Source organism: Onychomys torridus, chromosome 2 (assembly GCF_903995425.1).
Source record: "Onychomys torridus chromosome 2, mOncTor1.1, whole genome shotgun sequence".
NCBI lineage: Eukaryota > Metazoa > Chordata > Mammalia > Rodentia > Cricetidae > Onychomys > Onychomys torridus.
Window position 1 is genome coordinate 130773660 of NC_050444.1, and position 21465 is coordinate 130795124.

At 41.2% G+C, this 21465-nt stretch overlaps 1 protein-coding gene across 5 annotated transcripts in view; it reads left to right on the forward strand.

The window, feature by feature from the left end:
* LOC118577738 (phosphatidylinositol 3-kinase regulatory subunit gamma) overlaps positions 1 to 21465 on the forward strand; it is an 84217-nt gene that overhangs the window by 49243 nt on the left and 13509 nt on the right. For all 5 annotated transcript variants that reach the window (XM_036178368.1, XM_036178367.1, XM_036178370.1 and 2 more), the window contains 4 exons: positions 10033 to 10213; positions 12133 to 12258; positions 19139 to 19281; positions 20105 to 20281. In XM_036178368.1, the coding sequence (XP_036034261.1) occupies positions 10033 to 10213; positions 12133 to 12258; positions 19139 to 19281; positions 20105 to 20281 (627 nt within the window). The remainder of the gene's footprint in view (positions 1 to 10032; positions 10214 to 12132; positions 12259 to 19138; positions 19282 to 20104; positions 20282 to 21465) is intronic.

Consider the following 21465-nt stretch of genomic DNA (forward strand, 5'->3'; position numbering starts at 1 on the left):
GTTCCTCACCTTGCCAGTTCCTCAGCTGGTTTTGTTCCCTCTGACTGCAAGCTTCTGTGTCCTCATCTCAGCTGAACTGTGTTGCTCCAAAGCCTGAACACTAAACCAGCCAAATGCTTAACTAACTTTGGTGCCTGGTTTTCACGTCTTATATATCTTTCTACTTTCTGCATTACTCCCTGGGATTAAAGGCTGTGTCACCATGCCTAGCTGTTTCTAAAGTGGCCTTGAACTCAGAGATCCAGCTAGCTCTGCCTCCCAAATGCTGGGATTAAAGGCGTGCACCACCACTGCCCAACTTCTGCTATGGCTTGCTCTGACCCATTTTCTAGCCACCATTTTTGGCTTTGTTCTAGTGGCTCTCTGCTCTCTGACCCCAGATAAGTTTATTTCGGGGTACACACAATATTTCAGGCAACACAATACCCACCACATTTCCCCTGTTTTTGTCTAAAATTAAAAAAAGGTTATAACTAATATGAGAAAAATCATATCCAATAAGTATATACAATATACACAGTCAAGATTACATTAATGATATCTAGTCCATTAACATTGGACAGATTCAGGCGAAAACTCCATTATATATAACAATGTCCAGTCCAGTAATATTTGATAAACTCAGACCAAAAAATTTTCATTACTTATCCTATTTAAAACAAGTAGTTCCTTTTTAAATGTAGATCCAATAATTGACCTTTTTATCTGATCATATCCATATTCTCTTTTTTCTTTTCATAATAGCTTCAGTAATCTACCTTTTGTCATTTTTATATGTTTCCCTTTTTCTTTTTAGTGACTCAATGATCTACCCATTTATCCTATTATTTCTTTATCTTTTTTCTCAGGGTAGATTCAGTGATCTACCTCATATCTATATTCTTTTTCTTTTTTAAACCTCAACTCTATTTTTGGGTTAATTGTCAAGTCCTGTATCATTTGTCCAGCCGCTGCATAATGAGAAAGTGCAGGGCTTGTTTCAAGTCCTTGTTCAAGCAGTCTGTCATCTCAGCTAGCCATCTCAAAATTGTCCTAAGTAGTTTGTAATCCAAAGTCAATCTTTTGGTGGTGTTAATCAGTTTAATGGCTTTATCATGGTCTTTGTGAAATCATCTTTGTAGGGTTCCATCATCCTTTTGAAGATTCCAAAGTCACTGTTAGGCGTGGTCATGGTTCCCTTTAGTTTTTGTTTTGTTTTGTTTTGTTTGCCTCCTCTGTGGTTTGGAGCAATCAGTCTGATAAATGTCTGTCTCTCAGAACCATGAATGTTCTTCTCTAAAAGAGAATATCTTCACCGCAATTTCTCCCCACCATTTGTCTTGCCAAACGTTTCCAAACTGACCTTTGCTGATACTTTCTTGTAACATGATGGTCCGGGCAATTCTTCTCCGAACCAGCAGCAGTAAACTCTTCGTCCCAGGTAGCAGCATCACCACCGTCACCAACATGATGAGAAGCAGCCTACAACTCGGAGCAGTAGTCTCTGCCTCCATGGTCCACCGCCATTGTTTGTGGCTGGGCCCTGGCCGAAACTTCTTAGCAAGTCTCCTAGGCTGGCCTCAAACTCAGGATCCTCTTGCCTCTGCCTTCTTCAGTAAATCCGAGTGTAGCTCCGGCCTGAGCTGGGGCTCACAAGGCCACAGGCAAGAGGCTTTTTCGTGAATTCATACCTCGAATGTTGGGCGCCAGATGTAGATGTAACCGGCTTGTTAAATAAGAAACAGAATCAATTGCAGAGTTAAAACCCACGACGTCAGAGCAAGAGCGGAAAACCTTACCCTTCACTGCTTCTGCTTGCGGAGAGGAAGAACAGCAGAAGCAGTGAAGGGTAAGGTTTTCCGCTCTTGCTCTGACCTCATGGTTTTTAACTCTGCAATCGGTTCTGTGTTTCTTATTTAACAAGCTGGTTACATCTACATAGGTGGGTAGAGAGAAGTTGATAAGACTATATTTTAAAAGAAAGAAGAAACATGGTAGGGGATGTAGCTTAGTTGAAGAGTGCTTGTCTCTAGCATTTAAGAGACCTGAGTTTGATTTTTTCCTTTTTTTTTTTCTTTTTGTATTTTTGTGTTTTTGTTTTTGAAGACAGGGTTTCTCTGTATACTGTTGGCTGTCCTGGAACTCCCTCTGTAGATCGGGCTGTCCTTGAACTCACAGAGATCCGCCTGCCTCTGCCTCCCAACTACACCACCACCACCACCACCCTTCCTGAATTTGATTCTTAGAACCAAGTGTGCTGATTCATGCCTGTAATCTCAGCAGGATCACATAAGGATCCTAAATTCTAGATCAGACCTGGCTACATAAGGAGCATGTATAAGCCAGGCATATGAGACCCTGTCTTAAAACAACAAAACCATAAAAGAAACATACTTAGGAAGCTTTTACAAAGTGAAGAGTATTCATGATTGAATTAAAGATTTATTGCTTAATCATTTAACATTCATCGAGTACTAACAGTGTTCAAGTACTCTTCTAGGCAAAGAAAATGACAACATAATATGGCCTCTCCCTAGAGGTTTTTATTCTTGGTGAGAGAAAGGGAGTGAACACAGAAAGACAAAATAAGCACATTAGAAAAGAAATGAGATGCAATAACTTCATAGCCTGTGAAATACTGCACAAGGGAGCATGACATGCCAGGGACGGAGTTTAAGGAGGACTTTTGAGGTAATGACCTCTGAGAGCTGAAGGATTAGAAATCACCAGCCAGAAAGGTGTCCCCAGGGGAGGGAACAAAAAAACAAAACCAATAATTTGGGGGAAGATTTAATGGCTCTGACAAATGCAAAGACCTTGTTGTGGTTGGCTTACATTTTCAAGCAGAGTAAGTGATGAAGTTGAAATTTGAAATTAGAAGGGAAAGTTAAGAGAATTTTCCTCCCCACTTGGTTTTTTGAGACAGGTATCTCTGTGTAGTTTTGGTGCCTGTCCTGGATCTCCCTCTGTAGACCAGGCTGGCCTCACATTCACAGAGATCTGCCTGGCATGTGCCACTGACAACACCCAGCACGACTACCACTTCTTCTCTTCCTCCTCCTTCTTCTTTTTAAAGAGACTAATTACATAGCCATGAAACAACCAAAGAGGAATAGTTTGAGAAAGTGAAAGTATAAGTAACATCATCAGAGTCATGTGAGAATGATGTATTAAGAAGTGAGAGGCAGTGGTGCACACCTTTAATCCCAGCACTTGGAAGGCAGAAGCAGGAGATCTCTGAGTTCGAGGCCAGCCTGGTCTACAGAGTGAGCTAGGGCTGCACAGTGAGGAGCTGTCTTGAAGAAAGAAAAGCAACAGCAGCAGCAACAACAAGCAGCGGGTGGCTGCAGATGTGGCTTACTGGGTGAAAGTGTTTTCTGCTAAGCCTGATGACTTGTTCCGCCCTGGGACCCTCAGGGCGGAAGGAAAGAACCAACCCTGATGGTTGTCCCATGACCTCCATAAACAATGTAACACATGAACATCTTTTTGAAGGAAGAGGGATGCTGGTGTTCCTCCTTAGATGGTAGAGTGCTTGTCTGCACACACCAATCCCTAAAGTGCATCTTCAGAACCATGTATGCCAGCTGCCATGTAATCCCAGCCAGACCTGGAGCGGGGAACTGGATAGTCTAGAGTTCAAGGCTATCCTTGGCTAGTAGAGTTTGCTGGCAGTTTGCTGACCCTCCTCAGAACAACAACCCCCACAACCACAGAAAAACAAAGAACAGAAAGAGAAGGAAGGACTGGGGACAAGGAGACAGTCTGGATTTGGTTAAAGTCACTGGTGACCCTTCCATGGGAGAGATGAAAGCAAACCTGGGTTGTAGAGAACAGCAGTGGAGAAGCTCTCAGGTCCTTAGCCAGCGTTTAACTGGGGCTGGTGGGATGACTCCGTGGTTAAAGGCACTTGCTGTGCATAGTCTAACAACCCAGAGACTAGTGGCATGTGCCATTCCCCCAATAATGATATATTTTTAAAAAACACATGGGTTGGGGATTTAGTTCAGTGGTAGAGTGCTTGCCTAGCAAGTGTGAGGCCCTGGGTTCGATCCCCAGCTCAAAACACACACACACACACACACACACACACACACACACACACACACACACGTGAAACAACTATATAAACTTAGTAACCAGATGGTCTATAAGAATACTATTTACTTAAAAATGTTTAGAATCTGTTGTCTGCCTGGCATTGGCCAGGTGCTAGGATACAAAGAGGAATGTCACGAATTTTTTGTTGTTGTTTAAGAAGATTAAGGGAGAGAGACATAACTAAAAATTCACAAAGATGTGTCTTCATTTCTCTACTGCTCTGCTTAGAGTCCATGGTTCATTATTATAATTACCTCTGTAAAAATATCCTCAATTTTTTCTTAAATTCAACTCTTTACCTACTTGCTTTTACTTGAGAAGTTGAATGTGGAGAAAAAGCCAAAACCCACTGATTGATTTCACAGTGAGTTCTTGACTACTGATCTTAAACGGACCTTATTAGCATCTAGCTTCATTTCTGCATTTCATAATTCCTAATTTATCCTCTCACTTTTGACAACCTACATGTTCCTTGTTCCCAGCTCAGATCTGCAATTCTCCCTTTTAGCTAAGAAATGTACTTTCTGTTTCACTAGGAATGTTTACACATAAGAGAACTTCCTCATACTCTTTTTTTAAAATAGATTTTTAAAAATAATTTAACTTTATTTTATGTACATTGGTGTGAAGTATCAGATCCCTTGGAACTGGAGTTACAGACAGTTGTAAGCTGCCATGTAGGTACTGGGAGTTGAACCCACGTCCTCTGGAAGAGTAGCCCATGCTTTTAACTGCTGAGCCATCTCTCCAGCCCAACTTCCTCATACTCTTTTTTGTTTTGTTTTATTTGTTTGTTTTTTCAAGACAGGGTTTCTCTGTGTAGCTTTTTGCCTTTCCTGGAACTCGCTTTGTAGACCAGGCTGGCCTCAAACTCACAGAGATCCGCCTGGCTCTGCCTCCTGAGTGCTGGGATTACAGGCGTGCGCCACCGCCCGGCAACTTCCTCATACTCTACTGTCATAGCTATCAGTATTTGCCCACTAGGGTGAACACTTTGCCTTCCTCCAAGTCTGGTGAATGATTGCTTCAGTCTGGGGCGACATTTCTATTTGTGCAATGGCTCTTATCCATCCCTCTAACCCATCATTGTCCCGTCCAAATCTTAGGACTACAGCTCAGTGATAGAGCACTTGTTTTGTGTAAATGAAGCCCTCAGTTCAGTCTCTAGTATTGCCCCACCCTCCTCTTCCCCAATTATTCTGTTGTCTTTTTTCTTTCCTCCTCTTCCTTAAAAAACAAAAACAAACAAACAAACAAACCCCAAAAACCAAAAAAACCTGAAACAACAAAAAAAACCTGGGTCTCACTGTGTAGCCTGGCTGGCCTGAAATTAACTCTGTAGACCAGGCTGACCTCAAACTCACAGAGATCTCATCTCTGCTGTGATCAAAGGTATGTGCCATCAAACTTGGCCTTATCTTTGATTCATTTTAGTTAGATTTGTGTGCTTATCATTAGCTAAAACCTTTTTAAGATTTTATTCAAGGTCTTACTTTGCCAAACTCAGTGCTTATTGGATCTGTTGATAATTTTATTTTGAAATACTATTTTCAAACAAGATTTAATAATGTGTTTTTTGCTTGGGTAAGTGCATGTGAGTACAAGACCTGTGGAAGCCAGAAGAGGCAGCTGATCTGGAGCTGGAGTGACAGGTGGTTGTGGGCTTCTTGAGGTGGAGCAGAGGACCTGAATTCTGTCCCCAGCACCTCTTTGCAGCAGCTCACAACCCTCTTTAAATCCAGCTCCAGAGGATCTGAAGCCTTTGGCCTCATCAGACACCTGCAAGTTTGAACCACACACATATAATTAAAAATAGTAAGTCTTTTTTAAAAATTAAAGGCTTACTATAGTCCACAAGCCATTTCATGATCTGATATCTCCTCCTACACTGCTTCCTCTCCTCTCTTTTGGTCAGTCAGCCCCAGAATCATGGGCCTCCTTGCTGTTTTTTTATTTGAAAAAAAATTTTTTTTAAAGATGGTGTTACTATGTAGCCTGGAACTTTATTTGTATTTTTACTTTTTAAAATTTCTTTGTGTGTGTGTGTGTGTGTGTGTGTGTGTGTGTGTGTGTGTGTGTGTGTTTGTGTGTTTCTGTCAGTCTGTCTATCTGTCTGCCTGGATGTGTCGCATAGTGTACTTACGGAGATCAGAGGGCAATTTATGGGTGCTGTTTTTTTTCCTTCTACTGAGTAGGTTCTGTGGATTGAGCTGAAGTTGTCAGGATTGATGCCAAGGGTTCATACCTGATGAGCTGCTGTCTCTGAAACCCTTCTTTAATTTTCTATTTTTAGCCTGAGGGGAGAGGACTGCCACAAATTTGAGGCCAGCATTATCTACACAGCAAATTTCAGGCCAACCTGGGTGACAGTATAAAACCTAAAACCCTGTCTCAAAAAGCCAAAACCCAAACAACAGAAAGCCCCACAACCCAAAAGTCAAAACGCAGCCCTCTCCTCTCCAAACCACAAACCTGTAAAATACACATGGGCTTTTAAGTTCTGTGAGAGTATGGACTGTATATGGCATGTTTATCATTGTGTCCATAGTAGTTCATGTAGTTACTGGTACACAGTAGATGTTTGTGGGGTCTGTAAACAACAGGGAGGGCAGAGTAACCATTTGAGTGAGGCAAATGACTTAGTTAACCTGTGTTGGTTCAAACTTTTAGAATCTGACCCTGAGCAGTTTATTTTAGACATACTTAAGCACAACACAGTTTTGGAAAAGTTTCTTGATGATAATTAACTCAACTCTGTGTGTACAACAACTTAAGACATGCTGACATGAAAACTCTTTGCAAAGTCCATATGGCCTCTTCCAGATGACGAGGCCATTGACTCAGAAACAAAGCTCAAGGTAAGGGTCCAGGGAGGATGACTGAAGCACACGTAGCCTATGGGAGTCAGGCGTGGCCCTGTGATAACACAGAAGTGACCTCGGCTGTTGTAAAGTGCAGGTGCCTTCTCCTGTAAGCAAGGGTTTATTGACTGAGAAGCAATGCCCAAGATCTAGGGAGGAGGAGTCTGGGGTAAACACACATAATAGTTTGGGGGATTTAGGCTAAGACTGGCTCTACAAGGGGGCTGGAGAGATGGCTCAGAGGTTAAGAGCACTGGCTGCTCTTCCAGAGGTCCTGAGTTCAATTCCCAGCAACCACATGGTGGCTCACAACCATCTGTAATGGAATCTTATGCCCTGTTATGGTATGCAGACAAACATCAGACAGAGAACTCATATACATAAATAAATCTTTTTTTTTTTTTTTTTAAAGATTGGCCCTACAGATAGCAAACATTACCAAGTGTTTTAGTAAGTGTTATATTGCTATGAAGAGACACCATGATCATAGCAACTCTTATTAAAAAAAAAAAAAAGCATGTAATTGGGGCTTGTTTACAGTTTCAGAGGTTTAGTTTATTATTATGGTGGGGAATATGGCAGCATGCACGCAGAGATGATATTGGAGAGGGAGTTGAGAGTTCTACATCTGGATCTGCAGGCAGCAGGAAAAGAGAGACATTAGGCCTGCCTGGCAGAGGCTTCTGAAACCTAAAAGCTCACCCCCAGTGACAACTTCCTCTTGTTAGGCCACACCTCTGAATCCTTTCAAATAGTGCCACTCCAAGGTGACCAAGCATTCAAATCTGTGAGCCTATGGGGGCCATTTTTTTTTTTTTTAAGCTGAGGATCGAACCCTGGGCCTTGCCACTTGCTAGGCAAGCATTCTACCACTGAGCTAAATCCCCAACCCTAGGGGGCTATTCTTATTCAAACCACCACATCAGGTTATTAACTACATTCATAATATCATTCCCAGCCTTCTGAGTGGAAAACAGGTTATACATCTCCCCCATTGAGGAGACAACCCTGAGTATTTAATATTCCTGGTCTCCCTAGTACATATCTGTGAGCACAGGGACCTCATGCCCTCTGCAGATGTTCAGCATGTTAATTTGAATGAATTTCTTTTTCTTCTTTTTTTTTTCTCGAGACAGGGTTCCTCTGTATAGTTTTGGTGCCTTTCCTGGATCTCGCTCTGTAGACCAGGCTGGCCTCGAACTCACAGAGATCTACCTGTCTCTGCCTCCTGAGTGCTGGGATTAAAGGTGTGTGCCACCACCCCCCAACCAATTTCAATGAATTTTAAGAGAGACCATCTTGGATTCAGTATATGTGTATGTATACACCTGTAGTAATCACAAATGATTAGGTGGTCCCTCTAGTGTGCATTTTATAGAGATCATCATCCATCTAAATACTGACCTAACCCCTTGTGTAATTTGAATTTTAAGCAGTCCATAGACTCAGGCCTATCTTGTTTAGTCTTTCATAAATCCCAGTGTGTCATCTGTCATGTATAATAAATGCACAGCATACAGAAATGTAAGCCCTCCCCCATTTCACAGTGCTGCTAGAAAAATGGGATCAGCACAGTATTTGCTGTTATGTAGTGAATCAGCCTGATGAGGGTTTAGATTATGCTTCCCAGGGGCTTACAAAAACCATTGCTATTTTAATTAAAATTTTAATTTTAGTTAGAAATTCTTTTCTTCTTCTTCCTTATTCCCCCTCCCCCCCTTTCTTTTTCCTACTCTTTGGTTTCCTTTTCTGGGGCAAGGTCTTGCCTTGCAGCCCAGGTATACCAACCTCTCACACTTATGATTCTCCTTCAAAGTTTCAGGATTACAGGCATGTGCTGCCACACTTGGTCTTATAAAAGATCTTTTGGTTTGTTTGTTGTTTTTTGAGACAGAGTTTCCTTGTGTAGTTTTGGCGCCTGTCCTGGATCTCACTCTGTAGACCAGGCTGGCCTCGAACTCACAGAGATCTGCCTGGCTCTGTCTCCCAAGTGCTGGGATTAAAGGTATGCATCACCACTGCCTGGTCTATAAATGATCTTTTAAGGGTTTATTTGGGTTTGACTCAGTAAATAAAGGTGGTCTGAGCTACTTAAGCATGAAATTATATCTGTAGTAAAATCTTGAGTGTTTTAGTAATACTGAGACAAACGTTTATAATTCCCTTTATATGGAGCTGGCTTCTGCCTCTGCTCAGACACAGCTGTCCTGCTGACATTGCCTTTGTTCTCTGTGACAAAATTTAAAAACAATTCACAAAAGAAACCAAAAGAAATAATTTAATTATATTTTAGTTATGTTTAAGTAATATTTTGGGCTAAATTTGTTGATACTGAATGTTGTGTACATTTTGGTTTTTTGTTTTGTTTTGTGTTTGAGACAGGGTCTCTCCATGTAGTCCTGACTGTCCTGGAACTCACCATATAGACCAGGGTGGCGTGGGACACACAGGCCTGAGATTAAAGATGTGCACTGCCACATTCAACCTAGTTGTGTTGATTTTTTATAACTAAGGTATTTTATGAACAAAACAAATAGGAAAAAACAAAGGAAAGAAAGAAACAGGTCAGGTGTGATGGCCCTGTACTTGGAAGCAGAGGCAGACAGATCTCTGTTCAAGACAAGTCTGACCCATAGAGCATATTCAAGGACAGCCATGGCTATAGAGAGACCTTGTCTCAAGAACACACAACAAAACAAAAAAAGGGATAAAAAAGAAAGAAGAAGAAGAAGAAAGAAAAATAGGTAAGAAAATAATATATGCCGGGTGGTGGTGGTGCACACCTTTAATCCCAGCACTGGGGAGGCAGAGGCAGGTGGATCTCTGTGAGTTGAGGCCAGCGTGGGCTACAGAGTGAGTTCCAGGACAGCCAGGGCCACACAGAGAAACCCTGCCTTGAAAAAGAAACGGCAACAATAAAAAGGAATATATACTTGCAGACTCATTGTTAATGTATGCTGTTTTACCACCCATTCATATTAGCGTGATAATACATTTATTTGATGTGAATTAAATTTTTATATCTCTATGAAATTAGTGTTTTAAGAGGATTCTGGGGACAATGCTACAGTTATTGTTTTGTTGTTTACAGGAAGGGAGGAAATAATAAATTAATAAAGATCTATCATCGGGATGGTAAATACGGCTTTTCTGACCCCCTGACATTTAATTCTGTGGTGGAGCTCATTAACCACTATCACCATGAATCTCTTGCTCAGTACAATCCCAAACTCGATGTGAAGCTGATGTACCCAGTATCCAGATACCAACAGGTATGACCATAGACATTCTCATAGCAGTATTTCATATAATTTTATTCTATTTATCAGGCTTATTGGTTAAAAAAAAGTCTAGTTTATATTTATTTTCCCAGTTAATCTTGAGTGTGGTGGTGCTTGCCTTTAAGGCAGGTGGATCTCTGAGTTTCAGGCCAACTAGGGCAATGCAAAACCCTATCTCCCCACTCCCACCCCCCAAAAAAAGAAATAAAAGAAAAAGATACATTTTCTAAGTAGCATTTTAGTTACTTTAGATTAGTTTTTTTATTTTTGTTTTTTGAAATAGGGTTTCATGTAGGTAGGCTAGCTTTGAAATCACTATGTAGCTGATGGTGACCTTTAATTTCTGATCTTCCTGCCCCAGTCTCTTGAGTTCTTGGGATTTTAGGTTTTTGCTATCATACCGTGTGTGTGTGTGTGTGTGTGTGTGTGTGTGTGTGTGTGTGTGAGAGAGAGAGAGAGAGAGAGAGAGAGAGAGAGAGAGAGAAAGAGAGACACAGAGAGAGAGAGAGAGACAGAGAAAGGAGTATAGTTGGGTTTTCTTTTTACTCTTTGGGGGACCTGCCACCCAGCTCCCAAATAAATCACACACAGAATCTTATTCTTACTTATGAATGCTTGGCCTTAGCTTGGCTTATTTATTGCCAGCTTTTCTTAAATTATCCTGTCTACCTTTTTTTTTTTTTTTTTTTTTTTTTTGCCTCTGGGCTTTTACCTTTTTCTATTCTATATAGCTTTTTTTCTTCTTACTCTGTGTCTGGCTGTGTGACTGTGTGGCTGGCCCCTGGTGTCCTCCTCTCCTCCTCCTTCTTTTCTTACTCCTCCTTTTCTCTTTTTCTCTTTCTGTTTATTCTTTCTGCCTGCCAGCCCCACCTATCCCTCTCCTGCCTAGCTATTGGCCATTCAACTCTTTATTAGACCAATCAGGTGTTTTAGACAGGCAAATTAGCACAGCTTCACAGAGTTAAGCAAATGCAACATAAAAAAACACATCTTTGCATCATTAAACAAATGTTCCACAGCATAAACAAATGTAACACATCTTAAAATAATATTCTACAGCATCTGTAGGCTTACTTTCTTACATAAAAAGTTACTCATTTGGTGAGGCCTTTTCTTTTTTTAATTTAAAAATTGTGTATATGTGTGTGTGTGCATGCGTGTGCACGTGTGCATGCCTGTGTGTCCTTGTGCCTGTGTGCCTGTGCCTCCAAAGGCCAGAAGACATGACATCACATCTGGAATTACAAGGAGTTGTAAACTGCTGGAGGTGGGTGCTGGGAATGAACTTGGGTTCTCTGAAAGAGCAGCAAGTCACTAAGCCATCTCTCCCATCCCTCCAGTCTTTTTCTTTTTTTAAAATTTTGTTATATTTTACTTTGTGTTTTTGCCTGCCTGTATGTCTGTGCATTTATATATATGCATGGCGCCCACTGAGGCCAGAAGAGGGCATTGGATTCTTCTGGAACTGGAGTTACAGATGGTTGTTAGCCACCATGTGGGTCCTGGGAATGAAACCCCAGTTCTCTGGAAAAACACCAGTGCTCTTATGCCATTTCTCTAGCCCCATATTTCTTAAATTTTAAAATAAAATATTTTTATTTGACTTAAAATCTGATCTTAGTGTCACTAAAAAGTGTTTTGCTTGCCGGGTGGGTGGTGTGTACCTTTAATCCCAGCATTAGAGAGGCAAGGATTGCTGTAAGTTCCAGGCCAGCCTGGTCTGCATAGTGAGACCCTGTCTCAAGAACCAGAACAGAACAAAATCCTCATGAAATCAAATGAAGTGTTTTTGGTGCTTGGTATTAAAATGTCTGAAGTTGAAATATATTTTGAATGTAAGTAGACCTGGAAAAACAAGTTAGAATTCATAACATAACATTCCTTCATTTTATTTTTGTTTGCCTGTGTAGGATCAGTTGGTAAAAGAAGATAACATTGATGCAGTGGGTAAAAACCTGCAAGAGTTCCACTCCCAGTACCAGGAGAAGAGTAAGGAGTATGACAGGCTGTATGAAGAGTACACCAGGACGTCTCAGGTAAGACTCGCGTTTGCAGGTCTTCGTCAGTGTTACTGTTCGTCACATGCTGAGTGGTTGGCTGGATGGTCTGCTGACTTCTTTCTTAACTGCCTTTTGAGATTTTGGTGATACAAAAATACTCCCACTCATACCTTTTTTGTTATTGTTGTTAAAGATAGAATTTTCTATCGGCATTAACTAGGGGGTCAGGAACATGATTTAACTTAAACAGTAATGCATATTGTTTGCCTATCAGGTTTGATCCTTGCATCACATAAAGCTGGGTGTGGTGGTGCAAGCCTTTGATCCCTGGCACTGGGGAGTTGGAAGCAGGAGGATCAGAAATTCAAGCCAGCTGGAAGCTTATGTGAGCTACATGGGAACCAGTCTCCAAAATTTTTTTTAAATTAGGTAATATAAAATAAAAGTTGGGGGATTTAGCTTAGTGTTAGAGCACTCACCTAGCAAGTGCAAGGCCCTGGGTTCGATCCTCAGCTCAAAAAAAAAAAAACAAAAAAAACAAAAAATAAAATAAAAGTTGTAAATTATAAAAGTAAACAAAATGACGAATTCCAGAGATAGAAATTAATTTTTGTCCATATGGACAGTACAGGGCTGTTACAGCAGCTCTACTGTCATCATGATTCTTGGATTTTTCTGTTTTATGCTCTCCTTATTTAACATGAGCCATCACCACATTTCTCGTAAAAGAAAGGAAGAATAGGAAGGAAGGAGGAAGCCCCCTCCCAGGGCTTCTCTGTGTTGCTCGGGCTGCCCTGGAACTCACTCTGTAAATCAGGCTGGTCTCAGACTCAGATCCACCTGCCTCTGGGATTAAAGGCGTGTGCTATCTCACCCAACTGGTTTTATGCTTTTTTTTTTTTCCCCGAGACATAGTTTCTCTGTAGCTTTGGAGCCTGTCCTGGAACTCGCTTTGTAGCCCAGGCTGGCCTTGAACTCACAGAGATCCACCTGCCTCTGCTTGTCCCCTACTTTGAGTCAGGGTTTCACTATGTAGCCCTGGATAGACTGGACTCACTATGTAGACCAGGCTAGCCTTGAACTCACAGAGATCTATATACCTCTACTTCTCAAGTGCAAGGGCTAGCATTAAAAGTTTGTGCCAACTTCCCCTGTCCCTTTGTTATATACTGTCCAATATTATATTTTTATGTTTTATGCCTTTTCCTTTCAAATCATATAAAATAAGAGATAGTACTTGGGGTATAGCTCATTGATAGAATGCTTATTTAGCATATATAGTTTCCTGGTTTTGCTCTCTAGCCTGGAAGAAAAATCCCATAATTTACTAGCTATAAAGCCTCATATTGACCATTTCACCCTACATATAATGTTGATCATTTTAATGGAGTCAGTCTGTAAAAGTCTTAATAACTTTTTCTCCATTCTACCATAACACACTAGGCTCATCACAGTTAATTCATCTGGAAGTGCTAAAGTAAAAGATGTTGAAACTGGAAATTAAGGTCTAGACACCAGGCATGCACATGATAAAAATAAATAAATGTCCTCAACCCTTCTGGCTCTTACAGACTTTCTTTCCCCTCTTCTGTGGGGTTCCCCTGGCTCTGTCTAGTGTTTGGCTGTAGATCGGTGTCTGCTCCCACCAGCTGTGGGATGATGCCTCTGTGATGACAAATGGGCTAGGCACTGCTCTGTGAGTATAGCAGAACATCCTTAGGAATCATTTTCTTTTTCTTTTCTTTTTTTTTTTTTTTTGACAGTTGTGGGTCTCTGGGCTATCTAGCCTCTGGCCATCCAGGCATTGTCAGGCATGGGCTTCTCTCATGGCAGGACTTCAAGTTGGGCCAGTCATTGGTTGGCCATTCCCATAAGTTCTGCATCACCGTTACCCCAACACACCTTGCAGGCAGGACAGATTGTAGGTCAAAGGTTCTATGGCTGGGTTGGTGTCCCAGTCCCACTGCTGGAAGCCTTGCCTGGTTATAGAAGATGGCCAGTTCAGGCTCAGTATCCCCCATTTCTGGGAGTCTTGCTAGGATCACTCTCATAGGCACCAGAGGGGTTGAGGACACCAGAAGAACAAGGCCCACAGGATCAACTAAGCAGGACTCATAGGGGCTACAGAGACTGAAGCAACAATCACGGACCTGTATAGATCTGAACTAGGTCCTCTGTTTTGGTTGTGTAGCTTCATGTTCTGTTGGAACTCCTAACAGTGGGAATGGGTGTGTGTCTTTGACTCTTCTGTCTGCTCTTGGGACCCTTTTCCTCCTTCTGAGTTGTCTCATCCAGCCTTGATAGAAAGGTTTGTACCTAGTATCATTATAACTTGTTATGCCATGTTTGGTTGATATTCTGCTCTTTTTTTTTTTAATTTTTAATTTTTTTATTTTTTTTATTTTTTGAAGGGAAATGGAAGAGTGAATAGAGGGAGGCTGGGAGGAGTGGAGAAAGGAGAAAATGTGGTCAGATGTAATAATGTATGAGAGAATAAAAATAAATAAGTGTACATTTTTTAAAAGTTGAATTTAAACACACATTAAATACACACATGCATTTAGGCATACAACAGATGTAACACAAATATCAAATATCAAAAAAAAAGTCATCAATAATTTTTTTTTTTTTTGAGACAGTGTTTCTCTGTGTGGTCCTAGCTGTCCTGGATCTTACTCTGTAGACCAGACTGGCCTCGAACTCACAGAGATCCACCTGCCTCTGCCTCCCGAGTGCTGGGAGCAAAGGTGTGTGCCACCACTGCCCACCTCAAAGTGGTTTTTTTTTTTTTTTTTTTTTTTTTGAGACAGGGTTTCTCTGTGTAGTTTTGTGCCTTTCCTGGATCTCTCTCTGTAGACCAGGCTGGCCTTGAACTCACAAAGACCCGCCTGGCTCTGCCTCTGAGTGCTGGGATTAAAGGCATGTGCCACCACTGCCCGGCTCAAAATTATATGGACCAGCACAACATTTTGGTATTAGAATTCTATACTTTTTCAGCAGAAATCTGGTCTTCTACTTCAAGAAAGTCTCACCTGTAGGTTTTACCACATTGATTCAGAATACTCAAATCTTCCTCCTTACTCAGGAAAAGCCTTCGTGTTATAGAAGAGTCCTTTATAGCTTGTGACCAATCAAGTAAGTCCTGTGTCTTCAGTGTATATATGCAGAACCTAAGTATTTCTCACCACCTTTACTACTGATACCTTACCCAAAGCTATTTTCTTGTCTGGTGTGATAATTTTTGTGTCGCTGTGACGAAATACTTGAAGGCTGGGTATGAAGGTGCATGCCTTCAATTCCAGCACTGGAGAGGCTGAGACAGGTGGATCTCTGTGAATCTCAGGCCAGCCTGGTCTACATAGCTAGTTCTGGACCATTTCAGGCTACATAGTGAGACATAACATGTAACATTCAACAACAAAGTACTTGAGAGAGTCAGCCTCGAAGGGAGAAAGGTTTGCTTTGGATCACAGTTTTAGCTGTTTGAGTGCAGTATCAAGAGAGGGAAGGGCCGGGGTTCTGCTAGCTCCTTCAAAAGTGTGCTGCCAGTGACCTGACTTTCTAGAGGGTCCATCTCCTACCCCAGTAGTGCCTTCTAGGAGGTGGTCCATAAAGCCTTTAGCACATGCACCTTGGGGGAACATCCCAGATTCAAGCTATACCATCTGCATCTACTGAGGCAGCCTCCTAACATATTCCTGCCCCATCCATCACTTCTCATCTCCTAATCAAGTTTCAGCTTATCAGCTAGGGTAATAATTGTCCAACATAGGTTAAGTTACGCTCTTGTGCTTGTGTTTCAGTGTGTGTGTGGAGGACAGAGGTCAGTTTCAGGTGGTGTTCATTTGGTACTGTCCACTTCGTTTCTTGGGATAGGGTCTGTCACTGGCCTGAAGTTTGTTCAGTAGACTAGGCTGGCTGGCAATGAGCCCCAGGAGTCCGTTTGTCTCTACTTCTCCAACATGGGGATCATCATAGTACCTGGCTTTGATATGTGGATTCCGGGGCCAGATTCAGGTCCTTAGCCTGTGTGCTCGTGCTTCCCTCACTGAGCTGTCGCCACAAGCTTACTCCTTTGTTTACAAGGAGTTTTTAAAAACAAACAAGAAACCTAACGTAATCCCCAAACCCTCTATTAGTCAGGGTTCTCTAAAGATATTTTTAAAAAAACAAAAAAGAAGAAAAGTCTGAACTGGTTATTTACTTGAGGTAAGCCCGAATACCTCAACCTCCTGCCTCCACCTCTTGAATGCTAGGGTTGTAAATATGTACTACCATGCCTGGCTCTGACCTTATTTCATTAATAATGTTTTATTTTGTTTTTTTGAGACAGGGTTTTTCTGTGTAGCCCTGTCTTATCCTAGAACTCTCTTCAGACGAGGCTGGGACTCAGCTTTGTTTCTTGTGTGTAGGTGTGTGTGTGTCAGAGGGTCAGAGGCCAGCCTGCAGTGGTTGGTTCTCTTTCTTCTCTGTGGGTGCTCAGGCTTGGTGTCTGTCAGGTGGTTTTTCTCCCTGGCCATCCTCTTGGCCTGGACATTATTCCTTAGAACTAGTTGCTGTTCTCCCCTGGTTCACTGTTCTTAAATGTATTACACCAGATTTCTACCTTGCAGTGTTTACATTGACTGACTGCTTCAAAAACTTTGTAAAAACCTGGCTAACCCCATTACTTCCTTCAAGTCTTCCCATATGTCATCATCTCAGTAAGGCCTACCTGGCATTTTTATTTAATAAATTTAATTTATTGGTGAGGCATAATGACAAATGCTTATAATTCCATTACTTAGAAGACAGAGGTAGGAGGATCAGGTATTCAAAGTCATCCATAGCTACACATATAATGACTTCAAGGCCAGTCTGAGCTACATGGGACCATCTCTCAAAACAAAACAAAAAACAAAATGGTATCATGTTACTGGGTATATACCTATCATCCCAACAATAGGATACTAAGGCAGGAGGACTTCAGATTAGAGGCCAGCCTGGGCAACAGTGAAATCTATCTAAAAAAACCCCTCAAAACAAAACAAAACAAAAAACCAAAAAACCCCAAACAACAACAACAAAACCCCAAAAAGCCAATCAGACAAAACCAAACAGCAACAACAAAATTAATGAAAGGCAAGAGAAATGGCTGAGCGGGTAAAGGTACTTGCAACAATAGCTTGGAGACCCGAGTTTGAATCCTGGCCCCCATGGAAAAGTGGAAGGAAAGAACCACTTTCACTAAGTTGTCCTCTGACCTCTACATGCATGTCATGGCATGCAACCTGCCTCCCCATAATAATAATAATTAAAAACATCAGTTAACTTCATTTGGATGCTTCTGCCTTGACATGAAGCCAAATCAAACTGAAGTTCAGAAGTGGATGTCCTCTGAGTCCTGGATGACAGGCATCGGTTTCTCAAGTTCTCTGTAGTACCATCAGGTGGACATGTGGTACAGTACGTTCTTAGTGACCACTGATTGAAGTTAGTAAGTATGAGGTAGTCCTACCAGTGTGAGAATTTCTAGAATTATAAATACTCAGTATAGCAATCTTTCTGGAGTTTTGTGCACAATCATTACTTTTCTTAGAAGTACACTAAACCAGTTATGCCCTTTCTGAAGATTTGAGGGCCATCCTGACTCAGATGTTAACCTCTTGTATCTTGGGATGGTGAGATGGCTTAGCACGTAAAGGTGCCTGATGACCCGAGTTCAGTCCCCAGGACCCACATGGTAGAAGGAGAAAGTAGTGACTTCCACATTTGAGCACCTTGCTGTGCACATGGGCATACATATACAAAATGAAATAAATATAATAAAATACAAAATTATTTTTTAAAACCTTGCTATCCTCAAAGGTCATCAGAATGTTTGAGAGACTAAATGGCTTAATCTAACTGGGATTTTGGAGTTAGTAAGTCTGTTTTGTAGAATTTTTAGTTTTTCATTTTAGTACATCTAATTTTAGCAGATAATCTTTCTCTGCCTTTTTTCTTCTAGTCAGATTACTGATGAATCTGGAAAATTCAGCATGCAGTATAGATGGAAGTGATAATAAATAGACTCCACATGGTTCTTCTGGGAATAAGACTTTGAATTTTGATATATGAACGCCTTATCTGGCCAGCCACTCTTTCACTTAACTTTTAGGGATTAGTACTATAATAATAGGTGCACAGTAAATGACCCTTGTAATCGCGATGTTCAAGGTTGGTCTCTTGGCAACTCATTCATAGGCATTTCTGTGGTTCTTAGCCATATCTCAGGTAATGGTTCTTTTTATTTATTTTATAATCTGAAGTGTTTTACATGTAAGTAATAGAGAAGGGTTGAGTAAAAGTTTTTGCCTGCTATAGGGTCTTATAATTCTTTTTGTTTGTTTGAGATAGGGTATTATACAATCCAGGCTGGCCTTGAACTTCCTGTGTAGCCAATCATGACCTTTAACTTCTGGTCCTTGGGTCTCTACCTTCTGAGTGCTGAGATTACATGTGCTATCATGCTTGGTACCAGGAATCAAACCCAGCACTTTGTGTATGTCAGACAAGCACTCTAACAACTGAGATACATCTCCAGTTCCCCTACCACCTCCACCAGTGCTGGAGACCGAATCAGGGACCTTTCATATGCTAGACTGTACTCAACTACTGAGCCACATCTCTAGTTCACGTAATTGGTCTGATTAGGGATTATAATAAAAATTATAAGATTTCTTTCACAATCAAGATTATAAAAATATGATAAAGTGTTTGTGTGTGTATTGAAATGGAATCTCATTTAGCTGAAGTTGGCCTTAAACTTGCCCTGTAGATGAGGCTGTCCTTGAACTCCTGATCCTCCTACTTGTTGCCTCCTGAGTACTGGGATTATATTCAGGAATCACCCTGCCTAGTTATAAAGTGTATATTGTTTCTTTTCCTCCTGTAGGAAATACAAATGAAGAGGACTGCAATTGAAGCCTTTAATGAAACTATTAAAATATTTGAGGAGCAGTGTCATACACAAGAACAACACAGTAAAGAATATATTGAGCGGTTTCGCAGAGAGGGGAATGAAAAGGAGATTGAACGGTGAGTGTACTTAATACCTCCAAGTGAGTAATGAAATAAGACTTTTTTCTTTATTAGTAATTTCTGTCTTGTTTGTTTATACCCCCTCAAGTTGCACAGCTATGTTATATGGAACTACTGGCTGTTCACAGTAATGAATGGTACCAAATGGCATCTTTCTTTCTTATGTTTTCTCTTATCTGTGTAAATTCTTAATTCTTATCCATCCTGTAGGACTTAGGTTAGACATAACCTTTTCCAGAAAAGCCTTCCTCAATATCTCATTCCATTTAGGGGTGTTGTGTAAGTCTTCATACAGTGTCTGGTCCTGATCTCAGTGCAACATATTTCCATTCAAGTGCAAACTCATTTTCCCCCCTAATATAGCCCAATACCCATGTCTATCATAGTCATGTTCTTATGGTACTAGCTGGGAATAGTGACACATGTCTATAATCTCAGCTGTTCCAGAGGGTGAGGTAAGAGGATTTCTTGAACCTAGGAATTCAAGACCAGCCTGTGTAGCATAGTGAGACCCCGTCTCAAACAAATAAACCCAATAAGATATTAGGACCCGGCCGGGGCGGGGGTGGTGCACGCCTTTAATCCCAGCACTCGGGAAGCAGAGGCAGGTGGATCTCTGTGAGTTCGAGGCCAGCCTGGTCTACAGAGCGAGATCCAGGAAAGGCGCAAAGTTACACAGAGAAACCCTGTCTTGAAAAACAAAACAAAACAAAAAACCAAACAAACAAACAAAAAAAAGGAGATATTAGGACCCTGTTTATGCTTCTTGACCCTTCTGCTTCTGTTGTTATTTTAGACTTAATATGTCATATTTTCACAGAATTATGATGAATTATGATAAGTTGAAATCACGTCTTGGTGAGATTCATGATAGCAAAGTGCGTCTAGAACAGGACTTGAAGAAACAAGCTTTGGACAACCGGGAAATAGATAAAAAAATGAATAGCATCAAACCTGACTTGATCCAGCTGCGGAAGATCCGGGATCAGCACCTAGTGTGAGTAGTCTGAGGCTGGATGCTGAGGGACACACCAGCACCAGTTTATTACTGGAACTAGAAATGACATCAATGGGAGAAAGAACTTGAAAACTAGAAGGCAGTATGTAAGAATTGTGGAATGTGGCCTTTTAGTAGTAGGAGGTCCCAGAATGGCACAAATCAAGTCAGAATGTACTCTACTCTATGCAAATACTTAGGAATGCTCAGACGAAATTAACAAAGTGTTGTATGTAAAAAGTACATGTTGGGGCTGGAGAGATGGCTCAGTGGTTAAGAGTCCATGCTGTTCTTCCAGAGGACTGGGTTTGCTTCCCAGTACCCACATGGTGACGGATCTGATGCTCTCTTCTAAACTCTGTAGGTATTAGGCACATACATGATGCACAGACACACATACAGGCAAAACAGTTATAAAATGATTCTTTTAAAAATTAAAAGTATATGCTAATGTTTCCTTAAAACATAAAAATTAGAAACTGTAGTTTTATGGTAGAATCACAGAAGTAGAATTATTCCTTCATGGTAAATTCTGTGAATAAATAAATAGAATAAGCCAGGTGGTGGTGGCTCAGGCCTTTAATCCCAGCACTCGGGAGGCAGAGGCAGGTGGATCTCTGTGAGTTAGACCAGCCTGGTCTACAAATCGAGTTTCAGGACAGGAGCAAAAGCTACACAGAGAAACCCTGTCTCGAAAAACATACATACATACATACATACATACATACATACATACATACATACATAAATAGAATAGGTAGTTCCTTAAAGGACTTTTATGCTTAAGAAATGATTTGGTGAGTGGTGACACATGTCTGTGACCCACTATTCACTCCTGAAAAGCAGTAGGACCCAGGTTCAAGGCCAGCCTCAGCTACCTAGCAAGTTTTAGGCCAGCCCGCGCTACATGAGACCTGTTTTGTTTGTTTGATTTTTGTTTTTTTTAAAAAGAAAGAAAAGAAAAGAAATGCGGTGCTGGCAAGATGACTTGGTGGGGAAGGCCACCAAGCCTGACAACTTGATTTCAGTCAGCGCCTGGGACCCACATGGTGGAAGAAAGCACAAACTCCCGTAAATTGTTCTCTGACCTCCACTCAGGGCCATGCCTCCTCTCCCCGATGTAAAAAAGTGCATCTCTATAAAAATGAAATTTGTGTTTAAAGAAGAAAAGTGGGGGCTGGAGA